Here is a 26,955-nt window from a genome sequence, read left to right on the forward strand (position 1 = left end):
CTCGATCAAATACACAAATTGTCATCGTATATTCTCTTCAATTCTTATGATAGGAGCAGCATAATACCCAGTCTATATTATTCTCATGCAATTTACTTTCCACACTTGTATTTATATTTCATTTACATTCAAGCAAATGTGTCTCTTTGCACTTGTTCTTAATTTAGTTTACCTTTTTGCAATTAACTTAATTTTATATCTTTTTTTTTACGATTTCTTTCACTTTCTCATCTAATCTTCACTTCCACTAACTTCATGTCCGTTGGTTGTTTATTGAAAGCCTTGCCCCAAGATAGAGAAAGAACGGAAAAATTAGTATCCGGTCCCTAGTTTTTACTGTTCATTGACTAAGACCTTATTAGTTCTCAAATTTTGATTCAAGTCCCTAGCATTAATGTGATAATGAATTTACATGTTTATTATATAATTTTTTAATATAAAAATTAGTAATTAATTTAGGGTTTAATACTCACACCTCTATTAAACTTCTAATTAATTTTCAATTCAAACATTTCCAAAATAATAAAAAATTAAATTAAATTAAGTTTGTACCTATTAGTTTTTTTTATATATAAAAAGATTCTCAATTTTTTAATCTTAAATGTACCCATTCATATAATTTTTCAATTTTTTTAATCTTAAATGTACCCATTCTCAAATATATCAATTTGTTATATGTAAAATGTACCCTTTTTTTAATATAAAATCCATTCAAATTTTTTAATCCATGTTTAAACTTATATGGGTACATTCTTTTTCGTTGATTTGAGAATGTATCCATGTTTTGGTACAATAACTTTTTTTGTTAATTTTGGTTAATGTACCCATACATATATGTACACACACACAATATAATAGAGAGTATAATTTATATTTTATTATTTTTAATCCCATAAATTATGGGTTTTATTTAAAATCTCATTAATATAAACAATTACAAATTTCAATTTTTAATTTTTAATTTAAAAAATATAGTAACTTACATTATTACATTAATGTCAGGGACCTCAATAAAAAATTAAAAACTAACAAGGTTTCAATCAAAAAATATAGATAGCTAGGGACCACATCCAAAGTGTCCCGAGAAAGAACCCAGACCGAGGGAAGGTTCCTTGCTCAGTCGGCCAATCTAGAACATGTGGTAGCACGCCGGGACATCCAAATCAAAGCAGGACAAAATCACCTTCACATCCTTTTAATGGATTAAATTGAATAAAAAAATAATCAAAAGGAAAAAGAAAAGGAGCTTAAACACTAAACCCCTCATCCTTCCAACATGCTCGTTTGATTGTGTTTTTTAAATGACTGAAAGCGCTTTTAGAGAGTGAAGAGAGAAGCCAGCCTTTATGCATACAACTTCCAAGTTTATTTTGTTTATTCATACAACTTGAAAATCCTACATTAACAAACTTGAGGAGCACGTCAAAAAAGAATCCTCAAATAAGGCTAACCCCTACCGTAACCTAGCTCACCGTTGATGTCTATCTCGTCCAAGCCTTCTTCAGTCTTGTTTAAATCTCTTACTGCTGCCTCAAGATTTGCCTCCGCAACAGCTAGCTCAGTCCTCAACCTCTTCGTTTGCGTCTGTAAAGCGTCCACGTCCTTTCTCAACCTTTTCAACTTCCCTGCACTTTCCACAATCTTGTTCATGTCCAAAGCCCTTTGAACACCAGGCGCCAGCCAAGCCAAGTCAAATTTGAAGGGCCTCAAGCTCCTCCCACAAAAGTTTCAGTTGCTCACATGCATCATCTGTCATGTCCTTGACCTTTTTCGTCTTCATAAAATGCAATAGCCGGCCCAAAGCTGTGAACGCCCACTCAGTAAACATGCGACTTCTCTTGCGTTGACATTCAGTCAGCGAAGGATGCCACGAACAAACCTCATCTCGCAGAGGAACGAAAGCTTTCTCTATTTTCCCTAAACCCCTAAAATCCTCGAGCTCTGCAGCTGGTGGGGAAGACATGTCCTCAGGTTCCTTGACTATGGGAGGGCCAGGAGGAGCATAAGTAAGGTTGTTGACGGCCAGCACGTAATCCAGCACTCTACGTTTTTTGTTTAAGTGCTTAATAGGTGCAGAACTACTTGCATTGTGTTCTAATATATTAATTTCAGCCTTCGAGACAGCAACTTTGGCCCTAATGATACACATATCATTCACAAGATACCCTTTACCACTGTCACAAAACTCACTTAGAGGAATTAACGATGTGAAGCCCCAGTCACTTCCCCTTTTATCGAACACATGCTCAGTGTCTGCAAAATCAAAACATCAAAGATAAAAATTAAAAGAAATTAAAAAATATTAATAATAAACACAGTTCAGTACTACATAATAAATAAATATTCACAAAGGAAGCCCATTGCGAATCTTTATATTAAGTTTTGATATGAACTCAGTTTTCATAGATCAACTGTGCCCACAATAAATAACATACGCTCAATTAGGCTCTAGTAAGTGGTTAAAATAAATAACTACATTAGCAGTAAGCGGAAAGTTCAGATTCAAGGTCGAAACATTTAACAATTCTCCAACTCAGGAACATAGTTAGATAGAAAGAAATAAAATGGTTCAGAACAAAGAGAAATGGAAATAAGTACCGGCTTACTGCTACCATTCTACTTCCTGTCTAGTCAGTGTTGTCTTTGCTCCTATCTTGTATTGTAAAAATTCAAAGAAGTACAGAGAAAGTGGTCAGGCATGGATTTGCAGAAAGCGCATAAATGAATGCGAATCACAACAAAATGTGCCTATAATGATGCAACAATCACTAGCTTCATGCCATAGATAGGATAACAAGAAAACAAACGAAAACAAATGTGAAGTGAACAACATGAACAGAAAAACAAAAGTACCCAATGTTTTTGAGTTGCTAGGATGAAGTTGATTGACCAAAGTCAAGCTGAAAGCAACATATCTAGACCATCCTGGTGGCAGTTTTGAAGACTCCACAACAACCAAATACACCGATAGGAAGTCTACATTGTTTCCCCTTGGATACAAAAGGATTTGCCTGACCAAATCCAACAATCCAAAGTCCAAATTTCAAAGCCATAACATATAACAAACTCAAATTATAAGGCTGTGTTTGGTGCTTAGGATTGGATTGGATTGGATTGGATTGGATAACTCGCTAGATTAAGGGATGTCAAAGTAAGAAATGAAAGCCGCCTCCTAAAATTTGTACAGGTTGACGCAATTGAATGGATTAGTAGGAAACTTATCCCTTGCAATCCCTTCCATCTTTTACCTTCAAGTCAGACAAAATTTAGAAGTTGGCCTTCATTTCTTTCTCCAACATACAATGAATATAGTAACTTATCGAATCCAATCTGGCCTGATTCGGAGTCTAGGATTGGATAACTAACTAACTAGACTCAATGTTAGTTGAATGACGAAAAGGATTCCAACTTTCAATTTGTCCAAGTTGAAGGTAGAAGATCGATTAGTCCCTCCAAATCCTACCACGTCTGCGGGGATCGTAAGGAAAAAGTTTGCTTCATCACTAACCTATCTTTTCGATTCAACTTGGATAAAATTTAGAAGTTGACATCCATTGCTTCGTCCAACACACATAATCTAGTTAGTTATCCAATCCGCTCAAATCCCACATACCAAACAAGGCCTCAAATCCAAGGCATCAAACTGGACTAAGGATTTAAAGCAGACCATGTTAATAACAATGACAAGTGAGAAAATAATACCATTTATAATCGTCGATTGCGAAAACGTCAGAGTAATGCTTGAAGTTATTCAACTTGGAAAAGTTTTGAACTTCCCAGGAGAAGTCGACGGATACAAGATCGTCCTTCACCCTCTTCTGACACTTCGATCTACCATTTCAATTCACACCCTTAACCATGAGAAAGCTGTTAGAGTATAAGACATTTGAGTTATGTAGAGAATGCCACTTGTCCTTGTATTAGTGGCTGTTGAGTTTTGTCTCTAGGGTGTTGTGTTTAGTATGAGTATAAATAGCAGAATTACATTGTATTGATTAAGTTAACAGTAATAGAAAATCTGTTGCAAAAGATTGTCCTTGCTCTCTCTCTCTCTGATATTTGTTATCTTTCTTAATACCTAAGCTTTCTACATTTCTTAGCAATGTTGTCATGGTATCTTCGCCGAAACGGTTAACACCTTCGGTTATCGATCCTTCTTGCTTCCGCTCTCGATTTCGTTTTCTTGGATTGTTGCTGTGATTTGTCGATCATCGTTGGTGATGAAGTTGTGGATTTCGATTCAGTCGCAGTCGGTGGGTTTTTGATTTCTGTCGCTCGTTGTCGAAGTCGGTGCTCTGCCAAACCCTAGAAATTGGGGATTTTTTGGTGTTCTTGCGCTGTTGTTCATTGTCGCTCGTTGCTGAGGTGATTTCTTCTCTTTGTTACGATTGAATCACTGTTAATTGTTGAAGATCTCTACTGCAAACCTAATATGTGGAAATTGCTGTTGCGGATTCTTGATATTTTTTTTGTGTTCATTATCTCTCTGCTGTGCTTCTCTCGTGTGGTTTACACTTTGTTGATTATTCTGTGTCCAAACATGGTTACCACTGCTCAATTGGCTCTTACTCAGTCTCCGATTTCCTCACTGATTCCCAGTGTTGGTAATATTGTTACGGTTAAACTTGATGATTCCAATTATGTTACTTGGAACTTTCAACTGGAATTGTTATTGGATGGTAATGGAATTCGAGGTTTTCTTGATGGCTCCATTCCTTGTCCTGCACGTTTTGATGATTCGGATTCTGATAATGATACTGTGGAACATGAACACACTGTCACTGATGCATATAAAATCTGGAAGATTCATGATAAGGCTTTGATGACCCTCATTACTGCTACCCTGTCCACTGCTGCATTGTCTTGTGTGATTGGTTGTACGAGTTCGAAAGACATGTGGACTTCTCTTCGTGAAAGATTTGCCAATATGACTAGGACTAGCATTGTTCAAATGAAAATTGATCTTCAGAATATTAAGAAGGGTTCTGAGAATATTGATGCATATTTGCAACGAATCAAAGATGCTAGGGATCAATTGGCTGCAGTTGGGGTGTTCATATCTGATGAGGACATTGTTATTGTTGCTTTGAGAGGCTTACCTCCTGAATATAATACCATCAAAGCAGTGATTCGTGGTTGGGAAAATTTGGTGTCTCTTAAAGAGCTTCGATCACAACTGAGGGCTGAAGAATCTACATTAGATGAGACTACTCGACAGATTCCTCTTATGTCTGCCATGCGTGCTCAATCCACTGGTGCTGTTTTTGAAGTTGGGGGTTCCTCGAGCACACAACCTTATTCTTCAGGTTCTGTTTTTGGTCAGCCCTCTGGTTCTGTAATGCCATTTCCAATGCAGTTTGCCTCCATGCCATTCATGCCTCAGTTTCCAGTTTCTGGCCAGCAGGCTTTTGTGTCTCAATCTGGCTCGGGCACCTACAATAATTTTCGGGGGAACAATTTCAAATCCAAAGGGAAAGGCAAGAAATTCTTCTCTGGGGGTCCATCTTCTCATAATCAATCCTTTACTCACGGTGCTAATCCTCCATCTTTTCATACTCAACCCGTCACTTATGGTGCAAATCCTTTCTCCCAGTCCTCCATTCAGCCTCCAGTCACACCATCTTCTCATAGTCCTCAACCAATGTGTCAGATATGCGACAGGAAAGGTCACACTGCCCTTACTTGTTTTCAACATGGTTGTCAAATCTGTCATCGTGTTGGGCATACTGCAGCTACATGTTTTGACAGAAATTCAGCTCCAAATCAATCATTTCCTTCTTCTCAGTTCTATCATACCTATCCTCAGCAACATCCACATTCGGTGCAGTCACATGCTCCACCTCCTGGTTCAGCTCATATCTCTTACAATTCAGCTTCTCCCGGGTCTTCCCAGTTCTTTCCTCCCTCTGGAACTTCATGTCACAATCCTCCTGTTGCCATGAATGTGCGGGCTCAAGTATCACCTTCTGCACCACAACCAGAGTATTGGCTTCTAGACTCGGGAGCCACCAATCATATGACTAGTGATTTGTCTAATCTTCATGCTGCGGCTCCATATCCTGCGAATGATACTGTCACTGGTGCAAATGGTGAAGGTTTAATTATTGCTAATGTTGGCAGTTCTAATCTTCACTCTAAGTCTCACAATTTCAGATTGAATTCTGTTCTGCATGTTCCTCAATTATCTCAACACTTGCTGTCTATGCATCAATTGTGTAAAGATAATAATTGCAGATGTATTGTTGATGAATTCTCTGTTTGTGTACAGGACAAGGTTACCAAGAGAACATTGTTCCACGGGCTGAGTAACAATGCAGTTTATCCTATTCCTATGCTCAAACCTTCCACCGGTCCTCCTGCAGCGTTTCTTGGTCAAAAAGTTAGTTCTATTCTTTGGCATCGTAGGTTGGGTCACCCTACTAATAATGTTGTCCAACTTGCCCTTACTAAGTCTTCAATTCCATTTTCTAGTACCTTAAACTCTCAGCCATGTATTTCTTGCTTGAAGGGCAAATTCACTAAGCTGCCATTTCCTATACATGTTTCCAAGTCTTCAATTCCTTTTGAAGTCATCCACACGGATGTATGGGGTCCTGCTCCTGCTATGTCTTTCGAAGGTTTTAAGTACTATGTCTCATTCATAGATGAATGTACTCGTTATACATGGATCTTTCCTCTTATTAATAAAGCTTCTGTTTTTGGCCTCTTTACTCAGTTTCACGCTTATGTGGTTAATTTCTTTGATACATCTATTAAAATTCTGCAAAGTGATGGGGGGTGGAGAGTATCTTAGTACTTCTTTTCAGTCTTTTCTTAAATCCAAGGGCATAATTCATCAGATTTCCTATCCATATACACCTGAGCAAAATGGCTTAGCTGAAAGAAAGAATAGGCATGTTGTTGAAACAACTATTACTCTTCTTCAGTAAGCTTCTTTACCTGATCCGTTTTGGTATCATGCGTGTGCTACTGCAACCTATCTTATCAATAGGATGCCTACCCCTAGTCTTGCAATGAAATCTCCTTTTGAAGTCTTATTTCATTCTGCACCTAAGTTAGATCACTTAAGGGTTTTCGGCTGTGCCTGCTATCCTTCTTTAAAACCTTATAGGACTACTAAACTTGATCCAAAGACCACTCAGTGCATTTTCTTGGGTTATGCTGCACAGTATAAAGGTTACATTTGCTTTGATGTTTTCAAACACAAATTGCTGGTTTCCCGCCATGTGTTATTTGATGAAACTCAGTTTCCTATCTTGTCTTCTCCTTTTTCTAAGCCATCTTCTTCTTCCACTTTTTCTCCCTCCCCACCACATATTCTTCATCCTAATACCTTTCACCAGTATCCCATTATCCATATCCCTTTACCAACTGTTTTTCAGACACATGCTGCATCTCCTCATGTTACTCAGTCCAGTTCTCTCTCCCATGGTGATCTTGTCTCCTCTACTGCTCCTTCATCAGTCAATGATATTTCTACTTCTCCTCTTGTCTCAGAATTACATCCAGACACTACAATGTCTCAGGTTCCAGATTTACAGCCTGTGCTTCTTGCTGCTACAAATTGTCACCCTATGCAGACTCGATCCAAGTCTGGCATTTTTAAGAAAAAACAAGGGTTCACAGCTTCTGTTCCATCTCCTAGTAGCATCGAACCACACATTTTTGCTGCAGCTTCCAAGTCTGTTGAGTGGAAACAGGCTATGCAAGAAGAAATGGATGCTTTGCTTCATCAGCAAACTTGGTCACTTGTTCCTCTTTCTCCACATAAAAACCGTGTCGGCTGCAAGTGGATCTATAAGATCAAGCGGCATCCCGACGGCTCTGTTGCTCGGCACAAGGCCCGACTAGTGGCACAAGGGTTTTTTCAAGAAGCAGGTCTCGATTACTATGAGGCATTCAGTCTTGTGGTTAAACCTACCACAGTACGCCTGATGTTATCTTTGGCAGCAACAAACGGTTGGAAATTGAATCAACTTGATGTCAAGAATGCGTTTTTGCATGGTTTTCTTGAGGAGGAGGTCTATATGTCTCAACCCCCGGGTTTTGTGGATAGAGATCACCCTGAGTATGTTTGCAAGTTACAACGGTCTCTCTATGGTCTTAAACAAGCTCCTCGCGCTTGGAATGATCGGTTTACCTCTGTTTTGTTTTCTCTTAGTTTTAAAGCTTCTCATGCCGATCCCTCTCTCTTTGTCAAGCATGATGGTCTTCATATAGTTGTGTTATTGTTATATGTGGATGATATCATCCTCACTGGAGATCATGCTGACAGTATACAATCTGTGATCCGGCATTTGACAAAGGAGTTTGATATGAAAGACTTAGGTCTTCTTCATTATTTCCTCGGGCTGCAAATTGAATATCATCCCCAGGGGTTATTTGTTCATCAGTCTAAATATGTCCAGGACTTGTTGCAGAAGACGGACATGGTTCAATGCAAGTCTTGCACCACTCCATGTCATCCCAATCAGAAATTACTCAATCATGGTAGTCCCCTTTACTCTGATCCTACTCATTATCGCAATATTGTTGGGGCTCTTCAATACTTAACCTTCACAAGACCGGACATTGCTTATTCAGTTAACCAAGTGTGTCAGTTCATGCACACTCCATTGGACTCTCATTTTGTTGCTGTCAAACGGATTTTGCGTTATCTCAAAGGAACTCTTGATTGGGGAGTTTGCTTTAGACCTGGTTCATTTGACATTCGAGCCTACACTGATGCAAATTGGGCTGGTGATCCCAATGACCGCCAGTCTACCACTGGTTTTGTGGTCTTTCTCGGTTCTAATCCCATTTCTTGGAGTTCCAAGAAACAACATACAGTGAGTCGTTCTTCCACTGAAGCAGAATACCGGGCTATGGCCACTACCACAGCTGAGGTTGTTTGGTTACAACAATTGCTCAAGGATTTGCACATTGTGACTTCTGTCCCTCCTCTGTTACATTGTGATAATATCTCTGCAATGGCATTGGCAACCAATCCAGTTCTTCATTCCAAAGCTAAACATATTGAAGTGGACTGTCACTTTGTTCGAGAACGTGTTCAACAGGGAGTGATTTCCCTACAGTTTGTCTCCTCCACTGATCAGTATGCTGATATTCTTACCAAAGGCTTGTGTTCACCTTTGTTTCTTCGTCATTGTTCCAATCTTATGCTTGGGGCTTCCCACCATAAGATTGAGGGGGAATGTTAGAGTATAAGACATTTGAGTTATGTAGAGAATGCCACTTGTCCTTGTATTAGTGGCTGTTGAGTTTTGTCTCTAGGGTGTTGTGTTTAGTATGAGTATAAATAGCAGAATTACATTGTATTGATTAAGTTAACAGTAATAGAAAATCTGTTGCAAAAGATTGTCCTTGCTCTCTCTCTCTCTGATATTTGTTATCTTTCTTAATACCTAAGCTTTCTACATTTCTTAGCAATGTTGTCAAAAGCAAACAGTTAAAAGCATCATCGGTGGAGACTGGAGAGGAGAGACTTACGTTTCCATGGAAGCAAAACATGGACTATGAATCTCTGACAAAGCTCAGCTCAGACCTGGAAATGGAATGGAAGGCAAACCCTCAGCTGCTGACCAGCAGTGAAAGTGACTGAGTGAGGCAGTGACGATTGCAATTACTACTGCACCTGTCCGCCTTTTTTATATGGGAATAGTTTTGCATTTATCACCATTCTGTATAGTTTAAATTTCGATATTTAAACTCATTTATCACCAATTATTACCATTCAATTTTTAAATTCATTCACCAGTGATAAATAAAATAATGATTATTACCACCACTTGAAGATGAGACACACAAGAGTAAATGTTTAAGAGTAAATTGTAATAATGGTCCCTTAATTTTAGGGCTGGTTTGGTATTGTTGTGCTTTGAAAAAAAATTGCTTTTGCTGTGATGTAAGAATAAACAGCTGTGAAATAAAGCAGCAGAGTGTTTGGTAAACTTTTTTGTAAAAGTGCTTTTGAAAAAAAAAGGCAGTATTATAGTGTTTGGTAAACTTTTATGTAAAACAGATGTGAAAAAAAGTCGGTTTTTCAAAGCTGGGTTTTGCAGCTTCTTATTTTTGGTTTTTTCACCCAAAACTGTGAAAAAAAAACTGAAGCTAAATGTTTACCAAACACAAAAACAGCTCTCAGCTTTTTTTTATACCAGCTTTTTTTCATAATCACCTCAGTACCAAACCAGGCCTTAATCAAATTGGAGCAATGGTTATTCAACTAAAAATTCATTACCATTGGTCCCTCAACTCATCAAAATGTGTAACTATGATCATTTTTGTCAACTTTGTTAGAATTTTTTCAAAAAAAGTTATGTTGGAATGACCATTGCTACAATTGGGTTAAAGTTGAGGGACCATTGCTCGAATTGGGTTAAAGTTAAGGGACCATTTCTCAAATTGGGTTAAAGTTGAGGGACCAATGGTAATAGATTTTTAGTTGATGGACTATAACTGCACGTTTTGATGAGTTGAGAAACCAATGGTAATGAATTTTTAGTTGAGAGACCATTGCTTTAATTAAGTTAGAGTTAAGGGATCACTGCTACAATTTACTCTAAATTTTATCAGTAGATTATATGATAGGACAATAGTACTAATGGCTATATGATAGGATGAAATGATGGAAAATTTTGTGAGCAACAATTGCACTTACGCAACGAAAAAGTATAAATAAACAAGTTTTCACAATGGCTGTGAAGGTTGGGGTGCAAGTAGAGTCGGCACTGATATTTTCGGGGCCCGAATAATTTGTTGCAATCATATTGCTCTCAACTTGTAAATGTGATGTGAGGTGTTATGTTTAACTTCGATGAATACAAGTTCAATATCAAATCACTGCTATGCAATTGTGCGGCCAAGCTTAACGCCCACACTTGATAAAGTTTGGAAATGTATTTCTTCCATGGAAACATAACATAAACGGTTACAATGACCTAATTTTGTTGTTTTTTCTTGCAAACTCCGAGTTTATAATACAACTTTGAAAATACTACACAGACAAGCTTGACGAGCACGTCAATAATCCTAAAATAAGGTTAACCCCTACCGTAACCTAGCTCACCGGTTAGTGGGACGGCACATCATGAGTACCTTGACTAAGGGAGGGTTAGCAGGCTCGGTGCAAACCTGCTCGGAGCTTGGTGCATCCTGTGGTACGCAACTCTTCAGAACTTGTGGCCTAATCTGCTGCTTCTTTATGGTTTTATCTGACGGCTCCGAAAAGCTTAATTTCAGACTTATGGACTGCAAGCTTGGCCTCAATGATGCATATGTCATTCACAAGATATCCTTCACGGTCATTGTAAAACTCGCTTAGAGGAATTAAAGAGGCAAAGCCCCATTCGCTTTCCATCTTAGTGAACACATGTCCAGTATCTGCAAAGTCCAAATATTCATGATCACAATAGAAGCATAACAATTTCTAATATAGAAATAAAAATAAGGAGTAGCTCATTACGCAGAGTACTTAAAATAAGTAATGGAAACAAACAGTTAGTGCTAGAGCATTAGATCCAAGAATACAAGACTTCCAGAGTCTGCAAACGTAAGACTCAAGATCAAAACAATCCACTTTCAATCGTTTCAATCCCTACCAAAGAAAGAGATTTGAAGGTCCAGAAATTAACCATCTATTTTAGCTACTTATTGCAATTGGTTAACAAACACACAGACTGCCCATAAGAAGAATGTTGCGCATAGCAAACCCAAGTACACACCAGAATTGCTCACCTCACCTTTAGCTAACATATGAGGCCAGATTACCCAAATTCGGGTGTTAGATTCAATAATGATTTAGTAATACATAGTAATGTACCTAAACAAAGGACCAAAGTCAAAACTCATTGTAAAACTTGATTTCGATGAAAAAACCATATTCTCCAAGGATGAAAACCTAACTATCCCTACCTTAAACTAAATGGTTTTATCACGGGAGTATTTACTAAATAGATGGTACTCAATTGCCATAACTTAAAAGTAAAATTTGAAAAGTTATGCTTTCAACGGTAATCACCTTTTTAGACATGAAAAGTTGTATTATTGCGCTCAGGTGATCTAATATTCTAATTAATAGCAGGTAAACTATCAACCGTACTGCAGATAAGGTATGTTTTGCAATGTCAAATGCACTGGCAAACAGTTAGCATCCCCAATATACTGCCATAAAAACAAGATCCCATCTTTGGCAGAAGAAAGATATCCAGCATATCAACCTTCAGTTACACCATGTTAATTAAACAATTGTGGCTCATGCATGCCCCTTTCATTTTCTAAAGGTCTAAACCAACCACCCAGACATGCAGACATAGGAATTTGGTTTAATTTTTGACAGTTAAAAGGAAACAAGCTTCCGTTGTTATAGGTGGTTACAAGAAATAATTTTTAGACTCCAGATTAATACTGGAAACCCAACTAGCCAAGCCGTGATAAGACACTGCAGTTTCACATTTAGTAGACAACGTAGAATAATAAGCAACCTAGCGGTAATAATTAATGGTGCTCGGAATTTTAGAGGAAATGAAGGGAGAATAAAGAAAGAGAACCTGAGCTCAATTGTCTTCAGGACCCAGAGAAATTACCATTTGAATGTTTCTTAAAAGGCGACGCGAAATAAAGAAAAAATAATATTGAAGAATTAGATATTCCTCAAGTTACTGATTTTCTTCAAAGGAGATCTCCTTATAGTGGAAAGTATTGTTAGCATTCCACTTCTGTTCTAAACCTAACTAATCTTTTGAACCAGAGATATGAATTTGCATTATTACCTTTTGTTTATCTACTTTCAGTATCTCGTATAGTAAAATTCAATAAAATGTTGACAAGGCAGTCGGCATTGATAGTAAGTGTGAGACTAAATAAAAAAGGACAGGATACAGCAACCACTAGTTGCCTTCGATAAATTAGCTTTACCCTAAAAATTATAAACTAACATGGCAAGAGACAAAAACAAGGATGAATGTGAAATAAGAAACAGTAACATAACAACAAAGTACCCTTTGTTATTGATTTGCTGCTTTGAAGTTGATTGACGACACTCAAGCTGAATTGCGCATATCTAGCCCACCCTTTTGGCAATGTTGAAGAACCAGTAACATCCAGATAAACCGACAAGGAGCCTACGCTTTTCTTCCCCCTCGGATACATAAGGATTCGCCTGATAGAACCAACCAAGTCTAGTGGAAAACCATATATATAACAATGCAAAAAGAAAAATTTTAAGCTTGTGGATGGTACGAGACAATAAAATACCATTCAAAACAACCAATGACGAAGACACCAGAGTAATGCTTGACGGCATTTAACTGAGAGAAGTTGTCAATTTTCCACGTGAATGTCACAGATGCAGCATCATCCTTGTGAATATCCAGTTCCTCCAATTTCTTTACTCCTCTACAAACTCAAAGCAACAATAACATGTCACCGTAACACCAAATACCACACAACAGAAACTAAAAACGTAAGTATGCAACCCGCAACAAACCTGAATTCTATAACTGTGGGAAGAAGAGACCTGGGCTTAGCCACCCTACAGATATCCTGGACCAGAACCGCCTCGCAGCCAGGCGGCGGTGCATCGAAATAATGGCAACCCAACCCCAATGTCAGCCCAAAATTGGCCAAAAAATCAGCCACGCTGTTTTTTTGCCGGTACACATGCTGCAGGGAGTAGTTTTGGATTTGGTTAAGCAGATTCAGGCAATTCCTAATCAGATTTTCGCTATTCCTAATCTGATTCAGCGACTTATGAATCAAATTAAACTGAGGGTGTTTCGGGTACAACTGAACCGGGCTGAACACAAGCGTCACCGCCATGGCTGAGTCGGTTTCCACCTCAATTGGGTACCACCCATAATTCCAGGCAAGCTCCAGGCCTCTGTACAATGCCCAGACCTCAGCCTCAATGGGTTTCTTGCCCGTTCCCAGATTTTCAGCAAACCCACTCAGCCATTCTCCGTCTTGATTTCTGATCACGCCGCCGCCTGCTATGCACCCCGAGCGGTAACTTCCGTCGACGTTGAGCTTGTACCAGCCATGGCGGGGAAAACTCCAGCACAAAAGCACCTCCTGATTGTTTTTATGCTTTTTCTTTGTGCTGGGTGTAAATACAAGAAAACCCATAAGTTTACAGGTCTAAGCTTTAAAGTTGAAACAAGAGAATCAGAGAGTTTGATCGAGAGACGTACCTTCCCCTGGACGATTCCGGTAACTCCAACTCGGAGCCAGACACACTCTGTAACTGCAACTCAGTCATGGTAAAAGCGGATTCAGGGGGAGAAAGACGAGGAGTTGACGGTGGCTCACACCATTTTTTCTTCACTTTGCAGGGGTTGAGAAAAAAGCGCTCGAACGAGTTGGGTCACTGCTTAGGCCATCTCCAACCCATGGCTGGTAAGAGGGCTCGCTTTAGCCCTCTGGTCCTCCAAGATTTTTTAAGATATTAATATTTTAATGAACAGTACAGGGCTATATTTGCCTCCGTCTCCAACTGAGGGCCAGAGGGCTCGTTTTAGCCCTATCACAAAAAACCGTCTCCAACCGAGGGCCAAAGGGCCATAGGGCCAAACATAATTTATTATTTAAAAACTACAACTAAAATGTTGTTTAAGTTTCATGTTGTATAATTTTTATGTTGGTTAATTTTATTTAATGTTGTTTCATATTGTTTAATGTTGTTTCATGTTACTTAATTTAATTTAATGTTGTATAATGGCTTAGGAAGTTATAGGAAAAAAATAGAATTTAAAAAAAATATGAAACAAATTTTGTCAAATAGAAGTTATAGGAAAAAAAATGGAATTTAAAAAAAATATGAAACAAATTTTGTGAAATAGAAGTTGTGAAATAGAAGTTATAGGAAAAAAAATGGAATTTAAAAAAAACCAAATTTTGTGAAATAGAAGTTATATGAAAAAATAGAAGTTATATGAAAAATGTTGTAAATAAAAAAGAATAATAATAATGTAAAAAAAAAAAAACAAATCAAATGCAACGGCTAGTAGCCGTTTCATTTGAATTTTTTTTAAAACAATCCTGTCGGTTATAACCGACAGGAATACACCATTATTTATTATATTAAATAATAGCATGTATTCCTGTCGGTTATAACCGACAGGAATAACAAACCATTAAAAAAAAAAAGAGCCAGCCCGCTGCTGGCTGGCTGGCCGAAAGCAGCCAGCCCTCCAGCCCTCCAGCCCTCTCCGATCCCGTGGGGTCCTCCCAGATTCCAGAGCCCTCTGGCCTAGCCCTCGGTTGGAGACGGTTTTAGGGCTATTTTCGGCCCTCTAGACCCTTCGGTTGGAGATGGCCTTATGATTGTTATTTTGGGAAAGCCATCCTCCGAATCCTTTCTTCCTAATTCATCAAATTAGAAAATTTGTGCTATCGAAATTTGATTTAATAGCTGAAGTTATTATAATTTTTAAAGTAGCCATATATTTGTAGTTATTGGATCAAATTTTAATAGCACGAATTTCGTAAATTGGTAAATTAGGATTCCTTTCCGTTATTATGATCGCTAGATTCACCATTATTTTTCTTCGCTAGGAAGCAAAGAAAGATTCGGTTCGAATCTTTTTTTATTTTTATTTTTAGGAAGAACTGGATAGATTCATAACCAGGGCCGCATCCAAAAGGAGGATAGAAAGCCAAGCTACGACTAACACCATTTGACCACAAAGTAGAAATACAGGGAAAATAACGACATGTAACAAACACCATGTCACCCATACATCTACAAAATCATTCTAGTTTGGGGGGCAGGGAAGACCATCCTTGTTTAAGACCCGAACAAATGAAGATGGGGTCTCCGGACCCAGACAAAGTCGCACATCTTCGCACCAGTATGCGACGCCACAAAATCTGCCACTCCATTGGCTGATCTAGGTAGGGGTGGGTTCAGTTCAATTCGGTTCGGTTTTTTACCAAAACCGAAACCAAACCGAATTTTCAGTTCGGTTCATTTTTTTTCGGTTCAGTTTTTTCCGGTTTGGTTTAGGTTTTTTTTTTCTTTCAAAAAATGAAAATAATTGTAATTTGAAATTTTAACATCTCCAACACAATCATAACATAAGCATTCCAACTAGAATCAAAGACAATGAAAATAAACATTTAAAGTTCAACTAGAATCATCAATCAAGTCTTCCAAAGTCCAAACTAACAACCCCACAACACAAAAATCGAACAAAAGTTGCAAACTGGCTTACTCTTTTTCTTTGGGGTTTCACTCGATGTTGAGATATAATAAATCAGGCAAAGAAAGTTTGTTAGTTTGTGTCAGGGTAAGAAAAACTGATGAGAATTTTAGATCAAGAGAGTAATTACTAAATGTTTTAACAGTATTCCTCGGTTTCAATTTCTCTTCTTTCCGGTACTTCTTGGGAATTCATATATTTCAGTCTTTACTCTACCCTTCTTATTTGCTTCACTTATTTTTTTTAAGAAAGGAACGAGTTTCAAACGAGCGCAAGTATTCTTAATTTATAGCTCTAGCCTCTAGTCAGCAAACAAGCCAAGAATCTAATATTTCCATTGATTATATAAAATAGGATAACATAGTTCTGTATATGCTATACCTTCGAATGAAACTGAGCATTTTAGGAAAGTAATCAAAGTATACAGAGACAGATGTAAGGAACTATAAAAGAACTATAAAAGAACTATAAAAGAAATATATAAAACAAGGTTAGGATTTAGAGTTTCTAAAGGTTTTTTTTTTAAAATATTTTGGGCTTAAAGTTTGGGAACACATTGAACTTAGCACATTTGGGCTTACAAATTGGGTTTAAAAAATAATATTCAAAACAGATAATTGAATAAATAAAATGAAAAAAATAATTTAATTAATTCGGTTTGGTTCAGTTCGGTTCGGTTTCTAGACCACTGAAACCGAAACCGAACCAAAAGAATTTGATTCGGTTCAGTTTGGTTTTTTCGTTCGGTTCGGTTTTTTCGATTTCGGTTCGATTTGGTTTTCGGTTTTCGATTTTTTGAACCCACCCCTAGATCTAAATACCCAAGACCAGTCACACGAACTGAAAGCCTCGCCCTCATTTCGAATCTCCCAAAGAGTTGGAAAGACTTCCCAAGCCCCCTAATCAATACACCTATTTAGCCAATAAATAATTTCCTTCAAGTCTAACTCAACAATAATGCGGGAGAAACCCTGTTGCCGAGCCATGATATATCCCTCCAGCACCCACCGCGCCTTCGCCATTAGAACATTGGAAGCACACACCCTCATTCTTCATACCGCCAAGCAGCAGGAGGAAGAATCCTGAATTACCACTCCGACATGGCAGTGTTCTTTAACCCCGTTTCCATGTCGCATTAACATTAACCTTGATAACCCGTGCGGTGGAGGATCCCAACCTTGAGAACGTGTCCCCCGCTAGGTTCCGTCATGATTGCACCTTCGAGTGCACCTCCAAAAAATTGGCAATAGTTGAAATGATGGCCAGTAATGTCCTAGACGGGGAAGGGAACCTGCAATTAAAAGCTCCATCACATCTAGATTTCCAAATTGACCAACAAGAGAAGGCAATGTACGACAAGGATTTCCTCATTTCCACCACCGAACCAATAAGCCCTCTCCACACGTCCTCCAACCAAGTATGGAGGGAAGTAATCTCAGACTTTTCAATTCTCAACCCCAACTAACCTCCAAACCAAACCCGGTCCACCCATGGGCACAATAGTAAAGCATGCTTGATCGATTCCTCACGTTCAAAGCAAAAAGGACACATAGGAGAAGGTGCACACATTTTACAAAATATATTCTGTTTAGTAACTGTAGCCCCCCTAAGTGCCCACTACATAAAAAATTTATTTTAGGAAGGACCTTAAGTGTCAATATACACTTCCACACCCATGATTGAATTGAGGTCAAAGAAGCAGGGCGGAAAATCCATGTTCGGTGATTAGCAGCATGGACCAAGTGATATCTTGACTTAACAGTGAAACGTCCTCTTCTGTCGGAAGGCCAAACCAACATGTCCTTACGATCCATCGCCCCATGAAGAATGTCAACGATTGCCTATCAATCTTCCTGAATACCCTTGCTAATTACCTGCTCCTTCCACTATCTGGTTACCGGGTCAATGAGAGAATAGACCATTTGATTCAGATCAACTACGACCCCCAGGGTCGGGACATGATGTCTATTTGCAAGGCTTAGGATCTAGCAATCCACCCACACCCGTGTCTGATCACCACTCATAATCTGGCAATGAGCCCATTTAATAATAAAATCTCTGCCCGCTAAAAGACTCGCCCAGGTCCAAGAAAACCGTCCCCCCTTCTTAGCCTTAAGGAAAGAGTAATCGGGAAAATATCGATGTTTGATGGCCTGAGCCTAGAGAGAGTCGAGGGAATGTATAAGGCGCCAACCTTGTATGGCCAACAGTGCTAAGTTGAATTCTTTAAGATTACGAAAACCCATGCTCCCTTCTTGCTTTGGTAACCCCAATGTTTCCCGGTTCACCCAATGTATCTTTCTTTCCCTCGTTCTCTGACCCCACCAAAATTTAGCAACCTCCGCATCAATGTCATTGCATATGTTGTCGGGAAAACAGAAGATGTTCATTGGATAGGCTGGTATTGCCTGAGCTACTGCCTTGATTAGTACCTCAATTTCGACCTGGGAAATTAATCATTGCTTCCATCTTTGAATCTTCGCCATAACCCTATCCTTCATAAAAGTCAGGGCATTCGTTTAGATCTCCCCCACACAGTTGGGATACCCAGATAACTCCCAGGTCAACAACTTGCGGCATACCAAGAATATAAGACAACTTGTTCCGGAGCCCCGATGGAGTATTGGCCCTGAAATAGATGGAAGATTTCTGCATGCTGATCTCGTCTCGAAGCCGTGCAGAAGGCATTCAAGATGTGGGTAATGTTCTGGCAATTAAGATGAGTAGCCTAAAGGAAGATTAGTGTATCGTCGGTAAATAACAAATGAGAGAGAGTAAGCCCGTTCATACTCAACCTAATTCTTTCCAAAAATCCCTCATCAACCGTACCTTGGATGAGTCTCGAGAGAACGTCCGTCACAATGAGGAAAAGATACAGGAAGAGTCTGTGGGAGGGTTTAAACCGCTTCCCAGGTTGTCCATTGATAAGAACCAAAAAATCCATTGTAGTGACGCATCCCATCACAACCTTTTATCCACCACAGGTGAAAGCCCATTCGAACCATAACTGCCTCTAAAAAATCCCACTCAATCCTATCCTAAGCCTTGTTTATGTCGATTTTCATTGCCAGCTCAAAGCGAGTTTTAACCTTCCTGAGTTTGAGGAAGTGAAAAATCTCATACGCAACCAATATGTTATCCTGAATCTGACGCCCCTCAACAAAAGCATTTTGAGTTGGAGAGATTATCTGAGGCAACCAAGGCTTTAACATGTTGGCTAACAACTTGGAGAAGATTTATATGAATAGTTACATAGACTAATCGAACGATATTGGCCCACCGTGGTCGGGTTTGCAACCTTCAGGATAAGGACAATGTGCGTGGAGTTTAATTTTTTTAGACTCTCCATACCTTCCGCAAATTCCTTCCCTAACCCATTCACATCCTTGGCAATTATGTCCCAAAAAGATTGGTATAAAAGCTCCGTGGAAACCGTCCGGGCCCGACACTTTTAAGCCACTCATGTGAAACATTGCCTCATTGATCTCATCTATATTAATCTGTCGGGTAAGATGGGAATTCATTTATGCCGAAATGGATGTTTTGACACTGTCAAGAATCGATCCCCAATCTCTATTCCCCCCCCCCCCCCAGATTTGAAGAGCCCAATAAAGTGATTCTAGTATCACCCTTTTTACCCCAATAGATTCCTCCCTCCATACCCCTTAGGCGTCTTGGAGCTTTTCAATTTTATTAAATCTCCTTCTCTAGATAGTAGTTTGATGAAAGAAGCGGGAGTTTGAGTCATCTTTAGTCAACTATTTTATTCTGGACCGTTGACGCCAGAACAACTCATCTTGTTCCTCCAACATATCAATAGAGGTAGATAGTGCACTGATCTCATCGACTTTATATTCCCAATTTTCTTGAAGCAGTACCAACCGATTTAAATGGGCCCTAATATCCTCCCTTGCTCACTTGAATCTTCTCCTACTCTAATTCAATAAGTTTCCCTTACAGGAATTTAGATGACGTAGCCACCTATCACACGTGCGGTCTCCCCCGGTCTTACTTCAACTTCGCTCGACAATCTCCTTACACCCATCCTCCTTTACCCAAAAAGCCTCAAAACGAAATAGTTTCTTTCCTTTTGTCTGCAGGGGATCAGTAGTGACAATGATCGAGCATTGATCAGAACCTCTCACCACACCATGACTAACAGAAGTCAACGGCCATCTGACCTGCCATCCCCCGTTAACTAGACCTCGATCAAGCTATTCCTAGACAAGACCATTGTTCATGTTTCCCCTCCATGTAAACTTTGGGCCACTAACCCAAGGTTAATAAGCTCCATCTTCACCATAAAATCATGAAAGAACCTGGGTCTAGTATGGCAATCATCGCAACCACCATGCTTATCAAACTCCCACAAAATTTCATTTAAGTCGCCCTCACAAAACCATGGGCCCTTCATGGGATTCATAACCTGTCGCATAGATCTATGAATTATATTTTTTGTTGAGAATAAAATTTGCATATCGGTTGACTCGTGCCACCATAAGCTCAACCCACCAGTTACACCAATTGGGGGAACATTGAAACCCCGATTGTAGCCCAATATTTTCCTAATTTCATCCAATCTATGGCATTTCATTTTAGTTTCCAAAAGAAACACCACATAAGGTCTAACCTTCCTTATCAGCTCATATAGGTACCGAACTACCGTGTCCGACCCGAGACCACAACAGTTCCAAAGAACATAGATCATGGTGATTTTGCGGCTGTTTCAGGCCAGCCGCCACAGCCCCGAGGTTGTTTCCCAGCCTTCCTTGCCCGAAGCTCCTCAATTTCATTCTTCGGAGCCCCGTCCAGATAGTCTCAAATGCTATCCTCTTTCATGATTGGAACATCCTGAAGGTTATCTTTTGCTAGAATGACATTTTCCACTGCTGACCATTGTTATCTAAGAAAGATACCATGGAATCTGCTCTTTTTCTCCCACCTTGAACCACCAAGCTCATCCTAACTTTAAGCTTTCCTTGGCCTCAAAGATTCCGTGCCCAACATCCTTCCCATAACCCATCCCCTCAAATAAGTTTCCCACATGCTTGGGGTTTGGCTCCAAGGTTATTGGGATTGCCCCTGAGACTAGTTCTAAAGACATGGGTTGTACTATTACACCCCCTTCTTTCATAGCAATATCTGTCTGGGCCAAATTATTCTCCCTTTCCTCAAACGAAAGCCCAGAAGAATGACTAATCTCTTCCAACTCAATAATTATCACCCATTTTCCACTTGGCATATGATTGGGCCCCGTCTCCAGGAATTTTCCTTCTCCACCTCTTGTACACTCCACTAGGTATTGTTTAGAGCCACGTGGTATGAGTCGCCCTAAGGATACTTTAAGGAAACCCCTCTGCTGGCTAATGCTGGAGTTGCCCACATAAGTGTTGTCAGTATAATTCCTTATCCCTTATTTTGTGTGCCTTCCATCTGTCATCTTTCCTTTTGTCAGGTGGTACCTCCCTAGTTGCCCTTTGCCCACTCGTCCTAATGCCTTATCTATCCTGAAACCTAGAGAGTTCCTGCTTAGTCCTTACCTTCACCGCCCTGCCCTGTCGCAGATCCCCTGGCACCACCAGACTGGCCCTTCAAGACTCCTCACTATCCCAGGGTCTCTTGGCCCTAATCCAGTCACCATACCCCGCATTACGACCCCTTGATGGGGGGGGGGAAGAGCAATCGGTATTGACATGACCAATGCGGCCGCACTTGTAACAAAAATCTTGTAAGCTCTAATACTGAAATTCGATCTAGGAATCAATATCCACAGTTCTTGGTAGCCAACACCCTATAGTCAAAGGTTTCTTCATATCAACCATGATCTTCACTTGCAAAAAGCTCTTTTGCAAGGTCCAGATCCTTCATTTCCTGGAACTGTCTAATTTCCTTTGCCAATCTTCTTGCACTCACCTCTGAGCATAGGTTGAGAGGAAGACCTCTAATTTGAAGCCAAAACGAAACCTTCTCCAACTTTATCTCTTCCAGGGAAAGATTGCTAGGCCACATTGGCACCGAAAGCTTTTTACTCATAACCCCCCACGGGACAAGGTCCCTGATGTAGTTCGCAGATTCATCATCCTTCATAATAACGACAAAGGTATTCCCTTGGACCCAGTTAATATTTACCTCCCATGTCTTCTTCCAAGTGGTGTTTGGATATTCCTCACACCCCACTTATTGAAGGGTTGATCAAACAGAACCGCCCCCACAAGCTTCACCCCATGTTCCATACTTGAAATTTCTAATGAATCTTCCAACCGTATCACTAAATCATCCACCTCCATCTGCTCCATTCTCCACCAACAACCCCGATGTAGTAAGGAAGGTTAAGCAACCTTGGTACAGATGTGAATCTTCATCCTTTGCACTACTTGTAGGTGCACAAAGCTCTTGTATACACCCAAGAAACACCCACATACTCGAATACTATTCCAGACGACCCACAGAAAGTTAATGAAATATTCAAACACAATCTTCTAACCTTGACATTTAGATCTTGAGCTTTCGCAATAAGTTCTGAACAGTAGCTTGGTGTTGTTTTCAGACTTTTATCCATCAGATCTGGTGGTTGAGGGCATTTCCCCTCATAAATCCTCATTAATATTTTACCCTCAATTGCTAGTGTCCTGACACACGGGAGTGAGCAAATCAGAACTCAAGGGCTCATTATCCTTGTACGCAATAACCATAAACTATGTACCCAGGTAGGTGGGGGAAGGAAGGTGGGAGTAATTGCACTCACAACGGAGGAAGAGCTCTCACAGAGGAGAGAAGGCAAGAACTCATCATTTGCTTGATGCCTCTAATTATAGCCTTATGGTTTCTGTATCCAGGAAAGAAAAGTTGAGGTCAACCAAAGAGATGTATCATATGGGGATTAGTGCTAGCTTTTTGGTTCGAATCTAAAATGATGATTTGCAACGAAATTTCTTTACCTTTTTTCAGGTGGTGGCCAAATTGTATTTTTTTTTTCTTTATCTACATTAAGTGTGGAGGGGTGGGCTAAGCTCACAATAGGCTAGTAATAATGGGATTTAAATTCAACTTTAACGAGAATCGAACCTAAGACCTCTCATTTACCAGTGAAAAGGGATACCTCTAAACCGTAATAATAAGTGGCAATTGTATTTTTTTTATTTGTAGAACTATTTGGCAACTCGGACTGTGTTGACTATTTCAATCGGATAGGATAAATAATCATCAGATAGTATTAACTAAATTAGTCGGGCGTTTGGTGCAAGATCGAACTAATGACTATATTATTTATATTGTGTTTTGTACAAATATAAATTCAATGTTAATTATGTATTATCTAGAAACCCAAATACTTTTCAAATATTATCTTTAAAATAAGAAGCAAATGAAAGATAGTCGTCACGCCTTGAACCCAAGGTCGGTGGAAGAAATTGAACCCGAATCTAGAGCGTAAGTTAAAAACTAAATAAATAAAAGAAAATTGCAACGAACTGAAAAATAAATTATTCTTATAAAAATAACTCATGATTCTTAAACAAATCATGAATTCTTTACAATTCTATAATAAATAGATGAATAAACTTTCTATTCTCACATCTAATCCAATCTCATCTTGCCTACCCTTTTGAATGTTTAGTTCGTGAACCTACATAATAATAGAGGGATGAGCTTCAACAGTTTAGTAGGAACATAACCTTAACATAATAAATTGACAATACTAAATTAAGTGTCATGAGATCATATAGCCAAGTATCCAATCATTATTGATAACAATGCATGAATGCAATGCAACCTCTTCGGCTACACCTTTTAATATATATAATAAATTACGCGGGTGCATGTCCCATACCGTGCATTTACCACTGCAGTGGTGCTTTGAATGTTCTATTATACAAACTAATATCCCAAGTTCATAAATCTTCTTTGCTAGTCATCTTATCTAATTTATTGATGTTCAACCCAAATCACCCACAGCGACAATTTATCCCACCGATTTCCTATTCTAATGTGTACACGGGGCTCACCTGGAACTGGTTTCATAATGAATAGATTCAATTACACAAAAGATCCTTTCCAATCACCCGCATTTCCAGAATTCCAATCTCAACATTGAAGTTCCAACCACATCTCACAACATGAGACATGCATAAATAACATTATTTCATCTTTCATATGTATCATCGATTAAGCCATGTCAAATCTTATATTGATTTTTTTTATATAGAGACAATAAGACCAAAAGCAAAATGTGAGAGAAGGGGGAAGGAATGGGTTGAGAATAGGAGGGGAAAGAATCATACTTCCTTATTAAAAGCAAAACACTGTTGCTTCTAAGTTGCGGCTACAAGGTGCCTCATGGAAAAGACATCGTGATATGCATTTACCGTTTTCGACTAGTTTGTAATTGATCTAATCTCTCTTCCCCTTCAATCTTATGATGTTGCAGAGAAATGGAGAGGAGCAGTGCGAGTGTCTTGTAGAGTACATGGAAAAGACGCTGGAGCCTGGAAGGTGACAGGGAAAACAGAGCCAGCGAGAGGAGGTGGGGAGAACAGAGTACGAGACGAGGAGAATAGAACCTGCAAAAGGAGATGGGGAGAACATAGCCGACGAGAGAATGAGACAGAGAGAACCATTACAACGAGAAAAGGCGAGAGAAAGCCTAGTTCATGCGAGGGAGAAGAATGAGACCCTACTAATTATAAGCTCTTTTGGAAGGTTTTATTAAGGGATCTCTTCCCTCCTAATCTCTCTTCCCTTCCCTTATCTCATATTTGAACGGCTACGATTTAGCCACGTTAACATCTTATATTGATTTTTTTTTATAGAGACAATAAGACAAAAAACAATATGTGAGAGGAAGGGATAGAATGAGATGTGAATAGGAGGAGAGATAATCCTACTCCTTTAGTAAGAGGGTGTATGCCGTATAAAATAAGTGGATCAGATTAAATTAGCTTGTCCAATTTAATACGAGAGGGTGCCAAACGACTAAGTCCGTATTATTAGACCTATTTTGTCTCTTATATGACTTGCCAAATGAGGCCTAAGGGTATATGCGAGAAAAACAAAAATTATGCTTTTAGAGAATTAATTTCATAGTTTATAGTAGTGAAGTCCACATGTCAAATGATAAGTGGGAAAGGTAAGTAGGGAAAGATAAACAGGAAGGGCAGTGTTATTCACACACAATTTTTTACTTTCCGCACACCCTTACTAGTTTTTGTCCATTGATCTTCTTCAATTCATTTGATCCGATTGCCAAAAATTTAAAGAAGTGTGTGAATAGCACCACCCAAATGAGAAAGGTAGCTAGCATTCCTCATTTTGGAAATGTATTTCTTCCATCCAAACGAAACATAAGGTTAACCCCTACCGTAACGTAGCTCACTATCCATGTATATCTCGTCCATGCCTTCTTGAGTCTTGTCAAAATCTCTTACTCTTGCCTCAAGATTTACCTCCGCAACAGCTGGCTCAGCCCTCAGCCTCTTCGCTTGCGTTTGTAAAGCATCCACATCCTCTCTCAGACTCTTCAACTTCCCTGCCCTTTCCACAGTCTTCTTCATACCCAAAGCCCTTTGAACATAAGGCTCCAACCACGCCAAGTCAAGGCCTCAAGCTCCTCCCACAAAAGTTTTAGTTCTTCACACGCATAGGCTGTCATATCCTTGACCTTTTTCGTCTTCATAAAAAGCAATAGGCGGCCCAAAGCTGTGAACGCCCACTCAGCAAACATGCGACTTCTCTTGCGTTGGCATTCAATTAGCGAAGGATGCCACAAACAAACTTCATCTAGCAGTGGAACAAAAGCATTGTCTATGTTCCCTAAACCCCTAAAATCTGCAAGCTCTCCGGTTGATGGGGACGGCACATCATCCTTAGGTTCCTTGGCTATGGAAGGATTAGCAGGGCTATCAGTAGGCTCGGTGCAAACCTGCTTGGAACTTGGTGCATCCTGTGGTCGGTAGACCTGTAAACGGGTCGGGTTTATTGGGTTTGGGTAGGGTTCAACCCGACTTGTTAAGTTAACGGGTCACCTGAACCCGACCCGTTAAGCTAACGGGTCACCCGTTTCACCCGTTAACAATTATTATTATTATTTTTTTTTGCATAAAGTTTATTTTTTGTTATTAAGACTTTACTAAAATTACTAAAATATCTTCAACTAACGGGTGCTAACGGGTGTTAACGGGTCCTAACGGGGTCTAACAGGTTGACTCAAAGTGACCCGTTATTTAACGGGTTGTTAACGGGTTCACCCGTTAGTAACCCGACCCATTAAACATCTATCCAAATACAAATATTAACGGGTCGGGTTAACAGGTTGGGTCCAAAATACCAGGCCTAGTGGTCGGCACCTCTCCAGAACTTGTGGCCTAATTTGCTGCTCCTTTATGGTTTTATCCAAGGGCTCCACATGTGCAACACTACAACTTTTTGGGTCTTCTAAAAGCTTGATTTCAGACTTATGGACTGCAACCTTGGCCTCAATGTTACATATGTCATCCACAAGACATCCTTCACGGTGGTCAGAAAACTTGCTTAGAGGAATTAAAGATGCGAAGCCCGATTCTCTTTCCTTCTTATTGAACACATGTCCAGTATCTGCAAAGTCCGAATATTAGTGATCACAATACATCACTCATTAAGTACAGCAATAGAAAATAAGGATGGTCATTGCATAGAGTACTTATAATAAGTAACAGAAATTACCAGTTAGTCTCAAAGCATTAGATCCACGAATAAAAGACTTCCACGGCCAGCAATCTCAAGA

The 26,955-nt window shown here is 39.4% G+C and overlaps 2 protein-coding genes and 1 pseudogene across 4 annotated transcripts in view; all 3 read right to left on the reverse strand.

Moving 5' to 3' along the window:
• Positions 1–1,265: 1,265 nt before the first annotated feature.
• LOC126588556 (MATH domain and coiled-coil domain-containing protein At3g58370-like) lies at positions 1,266–9,633 on the reverse strand (annotated as a pseudogene).
• A 1,247-nt stretch (positions 9,634–10,880) lies between these two features.
• Positions 10,881–15,382, reverse strand: LOC126588554 (uncharacterized). The gene is made up of 6 exons (XM_050253656.1): positions 15,315–15,382; positions 14,190–14,368; positions 13,487–14,098; positions 13,255–13,395; positions 12,999–13,159; positions 10,881–11,382 (listed from the first exon to the last, which is right to left on the reverse strand). The coding sequence occupies exons 2-6, from the start codon at positions 14,255–14,257 to the stop codon at positions 11,210–11,212; spliced, it is 1,155 nt and encodes a 384-aa protein (XP_050109613.1). The 5' UTR covers positions 14,258–14,368; positions 15,315–15,382; the 3' UTR covers positions 10,881–11,209.
• Positions 10,881–26,955, reverse strand: part of LOC126588553 (uncharacterized) — a 41,840-nt gene continuing 25,765 nt past the window's right edge. For 2 of the 3 annotated variants that reach the window (XM_050253654.1, XM_050253653.1), the window contains exon 6: positions 25,479–26,115. In XM_050253654.1, the coding sequence (XP_050109611.1) occupies positions 25,744–26,115 (372 nt within the window). In that variant the 3' untranslated portion in view covers positions 25,479–25,743. Of the gene's footprint in view, positions 11,134–25,478; positions 26,116–26,955 lie in introns of those variants that run through there. The other variant, XM_050253655.1, reaches the window with a different exon arrangement.

Source organism: Malus sylvestris, chromosome 11, assembly GCF_916048215.2.
Source record: "Malus sylvestris chromosome 11, drMalSylv7.2, whole genome shotgun sequence".
NCBI lineage: Eukaryota > Viridiplantae > Streptophyta > Magnoliopsida > Rosales > Rosaceae > Malus > Malus sylvestris.